We start from the raw sequence: 10,777 nt of genomic DNA on the forward strand, positions 1-10,777 counted from the left end.
GTGAACAGGTACTAGCTAGTGGAACAGTCTTCAGACCGTCCTGTGAACAGGTACGAGCTAGTGGAACAGTCTTCAGACCGTCCTGTGAACAGGTACGAGCTAGTGGAACAGTCTTCAGACTGTCTTGTGAACAGGTACTAGCTAGTGGAACAGTCTTCAGACCGTCCTGTGAACAGGTACTAGCTAGTGGAACAGTCTTCAGACCGTCCTGTGAACAGGTACGAGCTAGTGGAACAGTCTCCAGACCGTCCTGTGAACAGGTACGAGCTAGTGGAACAGTCTCCAGACCGTCCTGTGAACAGGTACTAGCTAGTGGAACAGTCTCCAGACCGTCCTGTGAACAGGTACGAGCTAGTGGAACAGTCTTCAGACCGTCCTGTGAACAGGTACGAGCTAGTGGAACAGTCTTCACTGTCCTGTGAACAGGTACTAGCTAGTGGAACAGTCTCCAGACCGTCCTGTGAACAGGTACGAGCTAGTGGAACAGTCTTCACTGTCCTGTGAACAGGTACGAGCTAGTGGAACAGTCTTCAGACCGTCCTGTGAACAGGTACTAGCTAGTGGAACAGTCTTCACTGTCCTGTGAACAGGTACTAGCTAGTGGAACAGTCTTCAGACCGTCCTGTGAACAGGTACTAGCTAGTGGAACAGTCTTCACTGTCCTGTGAACAGGTACTAGCTAGTGGAACAGTCTTCACTGTCCTGTGAACAGGTACTAGCTAGTGGAACAGTCTTCAGACCGTCCTGTGAACAGGTACTAGCTAGTGGAACAGTCTTCAGACCGTCCTGTGAACAGGTACTAGCTAGTGGAACAGTCTTCAGACCGTCCTGTGAACAGGTACTAGCTAGTGGAACAGTCTTCAGACTGTCCTGTGAACAGGTACTAGCTAGTGGAACAGTCTCCAGACTGTCCTGTGAACAGGTACTAGCTAGTGGAACAGTCTTCACTGTCCTGTGAACAGGTACTAGCTAGTGGAACAGTCTTCAGACCGTCCTGTGAACAGGTACGAGCTAGTGGAACAGTCTCCAGACCATCCTGTGAACAGGTACTAGCTAGTGGAACAGTCTTCAGACTGTCCTGTGAACAGGTACTAGCTAGTGGAACAGTCTCCAGACTGTCCTGTGAACAGGTACTAGCTAGTGGAACAGTCTTCAGACCGTCCTGTGAACAGGTACTAGCTAGTGGAACAGTCTCCAGACCGTCCTGTGAACAGGTACTAGCTAGTGGAACAGTCTTCAGACTGTCCTGTGAACAGGTACTAGCTAGTGGAACAGTCTCCAGACTGTCCTGTGAACAGGTACTAGCTAGTGGAACAGTCTTCAGACCGTCCTGTGAACAGGTACTAGCTAGTGGAACAGTCTTCACTGTCCTGTGAACAGGTACTAGCTAGTGGAACAGTCTTCAGACCGTCCTGTGAACAGGTACTAGCTAGTGGAACAGTCTCCAGACCGTCCTGTGAACAGGTACTAGCTAGTGGAACAGTCTTCAGACCGTCCTGTGAACAGGTACTAGCTAGTGGAACAGTCTCCAGACCGTCCTGTGAACAGGTACTAGCTAGTGGAACAGTCTTCAGACCGTCCTGTGAACAGGTACGAGCTAGTGGAACAGTCTTCAGATTGTCCTGTGAACAGGTACGAGCTAGTGGAACAGTCTTCACTGTCCTGTGAACAGGTACTAGCTAGTGGAACAGTCTTCAGACCGTCCTGTGAACAGGTACTAGCTAGTGGAACAGTCTTCAGACCGTCCTGTGAACAGGTACGAGCTAGTGGAACAGTCTTCAGACTGTCCTGTGAACGGGTACTAGCTAGTGGAACAGTCTTCACTGTCCTGTGAACAGGTACTAGCTAGTGGAACAGTCTTCAGACTGTCCTGTGAACAGGTACTAGCTAGTGGAACAGTCTCCAGACTGTCCTGTGAACGGGTACTAGCTAGTGGAACAGTCTTCAGACCGTCCTGTGAACAGGTACTAGCTAGTGGAACAGTCTTCAGACTGTCCTGTGAACAGGTACTAGCTAGTGGAACAGTCTTCACTGTCCTGTGAACAGGTACTAGCTAGTGGAACAGTCTTCAGACTGTCTTGTGAACAGGTACTAGCTAGTGGAACAATCAGTCTTCAGACTGTCCTGTGAACAGGTACGAGCTAGTGGAACAGTCTTCAGACTGTCCTGTGAACAGGTACTAGCTAGTGGAACAGTCTTCAGACCGTCCTGTGAACAGGTACTAGCTAGTGGAACAGTCTCCAGACTGTCCTGTGAACAGGTACTAGCTAGTGGAACAGTCTTCACTGTCCTGTGAACAGGTACTAGCTAGTGGAACAGTCTTCAGACCGTCCTGTGAACAGGTACTAGCTAGTGGAACAGTCTCCAGACTGTCCTGTGAACAGGTACTAGCTAGTGGAACAGTCTTCACTGTCCTGTGAACAGGTACGAGCTAGTGGAACAGTCTTCAGACTGTCCTGTGAACAGGTACTAGCTAGTGGAACAGTCTTCAGACCGTCCTGTGAACAGGTACTAGCTAGTGGAACAGTCTCCAGACTGTCCTGTGAACAGGTACTAGCTAGTGGAACAGTCTTCACTGTCCTGTGAACAGGTACTAGCTAGTGGAACAGTCTTCAGACCGTCCTGTGAACAGGTACTAGCTAGTGGAACAGTCTCCAGACTGTCCTGTGAACAGGTACTAGCTAGTGGAACAGTCTTCAGACTGTCCTGTGAACAGGTACTAGCTAGTGGAACAGTCTTCACTGTCCTGTGAACAGGTACTAGCTAGTGGAACAGTCTTCAGACCGTCCTGTGAACAGGTACTAGCTAGTGGAACAGTCTTCACTGTCCTGTGAACAGGTACTAGCTAGTGGAACAGTCTTCAGACCGTCCTGTGAACAGGTACTAGCTAGTGGAACAGTCTTCAGACTGTCCTGTGAACAGGTACTAGCTAGTGGAACAGTCTTCACTGTCCTGTGAACAGGTACTAGCTAGTGGAACAGTCTCCAGACCGTCCTGTGAACAGGTACTAGCTAGTGGAACAGTCTTCAGACCGTCCTGTGAACAGGTACTAGCTAGTGGAACAGTCTCCAGACTGTCCTGTGAACAGGTACTAGCTAGTGGAACAGTCTCCAGACTGTCCTGTGAACAGGTACTAGCTAGTGGAACAGTCTCCAGACCGTCCTGTGAACAGGTACTAGCTAGTGGAACAGTCTTCAGACCGTCCTGTGAACAGGTACTAGCTAGCGGAACAGTCTTCAGACTGTCCTGTGAACAGGTACTAGCTAGTGGAACAGTCTTCACTGTCCTGTGAACAGGTACTAGCTAGTGGAACAGTCTCCAGACTGTCCTGTGAACAGGTACTAGCTAGTGGAACAGTCTTCAGACCGTCCTGTGAACAGGTACTAGCTAGTGGAACAGTCTTCAGATTGTCCTGTGAACAGGTACTAGCTAGTGGAACAGTCTTCAGACTGTCCTGTGAACAGGTACTAGCTAGTGGAACAGTCTTCAGATTGTCCTGTGAACAGGTACTAGCTCGTGGAACATTTAGGAGACTCTTCTGCTAAACTCATTTAAACTTCCTGGCTTTTGTCTGCTGTTGATCACCTCAAACTGCACTTACAACTTCGTCTTGTTTACTTCTAAAACGTTCCAGACACATTTAAAGACATTCCTGAAATGTTTGTTTTTGTTTTAAGTTTCTGAAACATGCAAACCATATTCTAATCTTCTCTTTTCTGATTGGTCAGTTGGTCCAGATGATGCTAACCTCTCCTCTTTGATTGGTCAGATGATGCTAACCTCTCCTCTTTGATTGGTCAGGTGATTCAGATGATGCGTCGTGGGCGGGAGACGCTGCTGACCCTGCTGGAGGCGTTTGTGTACGACCCTCTGGTGGACTGGACGGCCGGGGGGGAGGTGGGCTTCGCCGGGGCCGTGTACGGAGGGGGGGGGCAGCAGGCGGAGAACAAGCAGAGCAAGAGAGAGATGGAGAGAGACATCACACGCTCCCTCTTCTCCTCCCGCGTGGCTGAGATCAAGGTGAGCAGGGGAGACGGAGGACACATCCAGCTCTCTCTCTGTCTGAAATGGCACTCTGTTCCTTGTCGAGGTCGTCCTGTGTGTTGTGGATGGAGCCCCACTTCACCTGTCGTTCCCCTGACCAGATGTTCTGTTCTGAAATGACCGGGCCACTGACATCTTCCTCCCCTCCTTCACTACCTCACCCCCTCCCTTTCTCCCTCCTCCACTACCTCACCCCCTCCTTTTCTCCCTCCTCCACTACCTCACCCCCTCCTTTTCTCCCTCCTCCACTACCTCACCCCCTCCTTTTCTCCCTCCTCCACTACCTCACCCCCTCCCTTTCTACCCTCCTTCACTACCTCACCCCCTCCCTTTCTCCCTCCTCCACTACCTCACCCCCTCCCTTTCTCCCTCCTCCACTACCTCACCCCCTCCCGTTCTACCCTCCTTCACTACCTCACCCCCTCCCTTTCTACCCTCCTTCACTACCTCACCCCCTCCCTTTCTCCCTCCTCCACTACCTCACCCCCTCCCTTTCTCCCTCCTCCACTACCTCACCCCCTCCCTTTCTCCCTCCTCCACTACCTCACCCCCTCCCTTTCTACCCTCCTCCACTACCTCACCCCCTCCTTTTCTCCCTCCTCCACTACCTCACCCCCTCCTTTTCTCCCTCCTCCACTACCTCACCCCCTCCTTTTCTCCCTCCTCCACTACCTCACCCCCTCCCTTTCTACCCTCCTTCACTACCTCACCCCCTCCCTTTCTCCCTCCTCCACTACCTCACCCCCTCCCTTTCTCCCTCCTCCACTACCTCACCCCCTCCCGTTCTACCCTCCTTCACTACCTCACCCCCTCCCTTTCTACCCTCCTTCACTACCTCACCCCCTCCCTTTCTCCCTCCTCCACTACCTCACCCCCTCCCTTTCTCCCTCCTCCACTACCTCACCCCCTCCCTTTCTCCCTCCTCCACTACCTCACCCCCTCCCTTTCTACCCTCCTTCACTACCTCACCCCCTCCCTTTCTACCCTCCTTCACTACCTCACCCCCTCCCTTTCTACCCTCCTTCACTACCTCACCCCCTCCCTTTCTACCCTCCTTCACTACCTCACCCCCTCCCTTTCTACCCTCCTTCACTACCTCACCCCCTCCCTTTCTACCCTCCTTCACTACCTCACCCCCTCCTTTTCTCCCTCCTCCACTACCTCACCCCCTCCCTTTCTACCCTCCTTCACTACCTCACCCCCTCCCTTTCTAACCTCCTTCACTACCTCACCCCCTCCCTTTCTAACCTCCTTCACTACCTCACCCCCTCCCGTTCTACCCTCCTTCACTACCTCACCCCTCCCTTTCTAACCTCCTTCACTACCTCACCCCCTCCCTTTCTACCCTCCTTCACTACCTCACCCCCTCCCGTTCTACCCTCCTTCACTACCTCACCCCCTCCCTTTCTACACCTCCCTCACTACCTCACCCCTCCCTTTCTACCCTCCTTCACTACCTCACCCCCTCCCTTTCTACACCTCCCTCACTACCTCACCCCCTCCCTTTCTACCCTCCTTCACTACCTCACCCCCTCCCTTTCTACCCTCCTCCACTACCTCACCCCCTCCCTTTCTCCCCTCCTCCACTACCTCACCCCCTCCTTTTCTCCACCTCCCTCCAGGTGAACTGGTTTAAGAACCGTGAGGAGATGTTGGGGGTCCTGCCCCAGGTGGAGGGGGCAGTGGAGGAGTACCTCACCCTGCAGAAGCTGCTCTCTCAGGGGGACAAGATGACCAGCAAGATCCTGGAGGAGATGAGCTTCCTGGAGGGGGCTGAGAGCTGCTCAGACCACCTCATACTCACCCTGGAGCACAGGTCTGTTACACTCCTGACCTCTAACCCCAGACCACCTCATACTCACCCTGGAGCACAGGTCTGTTACACTCCTGACCTCTAACCCCAGACCACCTCATACTCACCCTGGAACACAGGTCTGTTACACTCCTGACCTCTAACCCCAGACCACCTCATACTCACCCTGGAGCACAGGTCTGTTACACTCCTGACCTCTAACCCCAGACCACCTCATACTCACCCTGGAACACAGGTCTGTTACACTCCTGACCTCTAACCCCAGACCACCTCATACTCACCCTGGAGCACAGGTCTGTTACACTCCTGACCTCTAACCCCAGACCACCTCATACTCACCCTGGGACACAGGTCTGTTACACTCCTGACCTCTAACCCCAGACCACCTCATACTCACCCTGGAGCACAGGTCTGTTACACTCCTGACCTCTAACCCCAGACCACCTCATACTCACCCTGGAGCACAGGTCTGTTACACTCCTGACCTCTAACCCCAGACCACCTCATACTCACCCTGGAGCACAGGTCTGTTACACTCCTGACCTCTAACCCCAGACCACCTCATACTCACCCTGGAGCACAGGTCTGTTACACTCCTGACCTCTAACCCCAGACCATCTCATACTCACCCTGGAACACAGGTCTGTTACACTCCTGACCTCTAACCCCAGACCACCTCATACTCACCCTGGAGCACAGGTCTGTTACACTCCTGACCTCTAACCCCAGACCACCTCATACTCACCCTGGAACACAGGTCTGTTACACTCCTGACCTCTAACCCCAGACCACCTCATACTCACCCTGGAGCACAGGTCTGTTACACTCCTGACCTCTAACCCCAGACCACCTCATACTCACCCTGGAACACAGGTCTGTTACACTCCTGACCTCTAACCCCAGACCACCTCATACTCACCCTGGAGCACAGGTCTGTTACACTCCTGACCTCTAACCCCAGACCACCTCATACTCACCCTGGAACACAGTTATGTAACCCCTGACCTCTAACCCCAGACCACCTCATACTCACCCTGGAACACAGTTATGTAACCCCTGACCTCTAACCCCAGACCACCTCATACTCACCCTGGAACACAGTTATGTAACCCCTGACCTCTAACCCCAGACCACCTCATACTCACCCTGGAACACAGTTATGTAACCCCTGACCGCTAACCCCAGACCACCTCATACTCACCCTGGAACACAGGTCTGTTACACTCCTGACCTCTAACCCCAGACCACCTCATACTCACCCTGGAACACAGTTATGTAACCCCTGACCTCTAACCCCAGACCTCACAGGTCCTTTTCCAACGATGCAATGAGGTAAAATAATGATAAAAAATAGAAATAGTGGCACATTGAATAACAATAACAAGTAAAAAAATAACATGGCTATATACAGGAAGTACCAGGTAACATGACTATATACAGGAAGTACCAGGTAACATGGCTGTATACAGGAAGTACCAGGTAACATTGCTATATACAGGAAGTACCAGGTAACATGGCTATATACAGGAAGTACCAGGTCGAATGGCTATATACAGGAAGTACCAGGTCACATGGCTATATACAGGAAGTACCAGGTAACATGGCTATATACAGGAAGTACCAGGTCACATGGCTATATACAGGAAGTACCAGGTAACATGGCTATATACAGGAAGTACCAGGTAACATGGCTATATACAGGAAGTACCAGGTAACATGGCTATATACAGGAAGTACATGGCTTACATTTACTATCTGCTCAAGGGCACAGACAGATTAATTTCTAACCAGTGACCTTTCACTTACTGGCCAACACTCTTTTTCTCCCCAATTTCGTGGTATGCAATTGTTAGTAGTTACAGTCTTGTCTCATTGCTACAACTCCCGTATGGGCTCGGGAGAAACGAAGGTCGAAAGTCATGCGTTCTCCGATACACAACCCACTGCTTCTTAACACAGCGCGCCTCCAACCCGGAAGCCAGCCGCACCAATGTGTCGGAGGAAACAATGTGCACCTGGCAACCTTGGTTAGCGTGCACTGCCCCCGGCCCGCCACAGGAGGCGCTGGTGCGCGATTAGACAAGGACATCCCTACCGGCCAAACCCTCTCTAACCCGGACGATGCTAGGCCAACTGTGCGTCGCCCCACGGACCTCCCGGTCACGGCCGTCTGCGACAGAGCCTGGGCGCGAACCCAGAGTCTCTGGTGGCACAGCTAGCGCTGCGATGCCCTGGACCACTGTGCCACCCGGGAGGCCGGCCCAACACTCTTAACCGCTAGGCTACAGAGAAAACAGTCAATGACTTGGGTGGCCGGAGTCCTTTACAGTTGTTTGGGCCTTCCTCTGGCACCGCCTGGTATAGAGGTCTTGGATGGCAGTGATGTACTGGGCCGTACGCACCTCTATAGCACCGGTCAGGATGCCCGCTGTTCTGCAGCTGTAGAACTTCTTGAGTGTTGGAGGGCCCGTGCCAAATCTTTTCAGCCTCCTGAGGGGCAAGAGGTGCTGTCGTGTCCTCTTCACGACTGTCTTGGTGTGTGTGTGTGTGTGGCCCATGTTAATTCCTTGTGATGTTGACACACAAGGAATGTGAGGCTCTCGACCCGCTCCACTACAGCCCCATCAATGTGGATAGAGGGGCCCCTGGGTTGAGGGTCAGCGTAGCAGATGTGTTGTTAGCTACCCTCACCTCCTGGAGCAGCCCGTCAGGAAGTCCAGGATCCAGTTGCAGAGGGGGAGGTGTTCTGATCAGGAAGTCTAGGATCCAGTTGCAGAGGGGGAGGTGTTCAGACCCAGGGTTCTGATCAGGAAGTCCAGGATCCAGTTGCAGAGGGGGAGGTGTTCTGATCAGGAAGTCTAGGATCCAGTTGCAGAGGGGGAGGGGTTCAGACCCAGGGTTCTGATCAGGAAGTCCAGGATCCAGTTGCAGAGGGAGGTGTTCAGACCCAGGGTTCTGATCAGGAAGTCCAGGATCCAGTTGCAGAGGGGGAGGGGTTCAGACCCAGGGTTCTGATCAGGAAGTCCAGGATCCAGTTGCAGAGGGAGGTGTTCTCTCTCTCTCTCCGTAGGTACACAGAGCTCTGTATGTGATTTTTCTCCCCTCTCCCCCCCCCCACCAGGTACTCTGAACACACCCAGCTAGCATCCCGTCAGCGCACCGTCCAGGAGGTGATCAAGGGGAAGCTGGGTGACCTGGACCAGTGGATGTCCCAGTACCAAGCAGCCTTCAGCAGCCTGGAGGCCACACAGCTGGCCAGTCTACTGCAGGACATCAGCAGTCACATGGACCTGGGTTAGTGTCTGTCGAGGTGGGAGAGGGGGTTCTGTGTGGTTCCAGCTGGCCAGTCACATAGACCTGGGTTAGTGTCTGTAGGGGTGGGAGAGGGGGTGTGTGGTTCCAGCTGGCCAGTCATATAGACCTGGGTTAGTGTCTGTAGGGGTGGGAGAGGGGGTGTGTGGTTCCAGCTGGCCAGTCATATAGACCTGGGTTAGTGTCTGTAGAGGTGGGAGAGGGGGTTCTGTGTGGTTCCAGCTGGCCAGTCATATAGACCTGGGTTAGTGTCTGTAGAGGTGGGAGAGGGGGTTCTGTGTGGTTCCGGCTGGCCAGTCACATAGACCTGGGTTAGTGTCTGTCGAGGTGGGAGAGGGGGTTCTGTGTGGTTCCAGCTGGCCAGTCACATAGACCTGGGTTAGTGTCTGTAGGGGTGGGAGAGGGGGTGTGTGGTTCCAGCTGGCCAGTCATATAGACCTGGGTTAGTGTCTGTAGGGGTGGGAGAGGGGGTGTGTGGTTCCAGCTGGCCAGTCATATAGACCTGGGTTAGTGTCTGTAGAGGTGGGAGAGGGGGTTCTGTGTGGTTCCAGCTGGCCAGTCACGTAGCCCTGGGTTAGTGTCTGTAGAGGTGGGAGAGGGGGTTCTGTGTGGTTCCAGCTGGCCAGTCATATAGACCTGGGTTAGTGTCTGTAGAGGTGGGAGAGGGGGTTCTGTGTGGTTCCGGCTGGCCAGTCACATAGACCTGGGTTAGTGTCTGTAGAGGTGGGAGAGGGGGTTCTGTGTGGTCCAGCTGGCCAGTCACATAGACATGGGTTAGTGTCTGTAGAGGTGGGGGAGGGGGTTCTGTGTGGTTCCGGCTGGCCAGTCACATAGACCTGGGTTAGTGTCTGTAGAGGTGGGAGAGGGGGTTCTGTGTGGTTCCAGCTGGCCAGTCATATAGACCTGGGTTAGTGTCTGTAGAGGTGGGAGAGGGGGTTCTGTGTGGTTCCAGCTGGCCAGTCATATAGACCTGGGTTAGTGTCTGTAGAGGTGGGAGAGGGGGTTCTGTCGGGTTCCAGCTGGCCAGTCATATAGACCTGGGTTAGTGTCTGTAGAGGTGGGAGAGGGGGTTCTGTGTGGTTCCAGCTGGCCAGTCATATAGACCTGGGTTAGTGTCTGTAGAGGTGGGAGAGGGGGTTCTGTGTGGTTCCAGCTGGCCAGTCACATAGACCTGGGTTAGTGTCTGTAGAGGTGGGAGAGGGGGTTCTGTGTGGTTCCAGCTGGCCAGTCATATAGACCTGGGTTAGTGTCTGTAGAGGTGGGAGAGGGGGTTCTGTGTGGTTCCAGCTGGCCAGTCACATAGACCTGGGTTAGTGTCTGTAGAGGTGGGAGAGTGGGTTCTGTGTGGTTCCTGCTGGCCAGTCACATAGACCTGGGTTAGTGTCTGTAGAGGTGGGAGAGGGGGTTCTGTGTGGTTCCAGCTGGCCAGTCATATAGACCTGGGTTAGTGTCTGTAGAGGTGGGAGAGGGGGTTCTGTGTGGTTCCAGCTGGCCAGTCACATAGACCTGGGTTAGTGTCTGTAGAGGTGGGAGAGGGGGTTCTGTGTGGTTCCAGCTGGCCAGTCACATAGACCTGGGTTAGTGTCTGTAGAGGTGGGGGAGGGGGTT

General features: G+C 53.4%; 1 protein-coding gene across 1 annotated transcript in view; it reads left to right on the top strand.

The window, feature by feature from the left end:
• Positions 1-10,777, top strand: part of smg1 (SMG1 nonsense mediated mRNA decay associated PI3K related kinase) — a 149,689-nt gene that overhangs the window by 98,997 nt on the left and 39,915 nt on the right. The window contains exons 46-48 of the mRNA XM_064987189.1: positions 3,802-4,020; positions 5,667-5,860; positions 8,979-9,151. Coding sequence (XP_064843261.1) covers positions 3,802-4,020; positions 5,667-5,860; positions 8,979-9,151 — 586 coding nt within the window. The remainder of the gene's footprint in view (positions 1-3,801; positions 4,021-5,666; positions 5,861-8,978; positions 9,152-10,777) is intronic.

This window comes from Oncorhynchus masou, chromosome 14 (assembly GCF_036934945.1).
Source record: "Oncorhynchus masou masou isolate Uvic2021 chromosome 14, UVic_Omas_1.1, whole genome shotgun sequence".
NCBI classification, from domain to species: domain Eukaryota; kingdom Metazoa; phylum Chordata; class Actinopteri; order Salmoniformes; family Salmonidae; genus Oncorhynchus; species Oncorhynchus masou.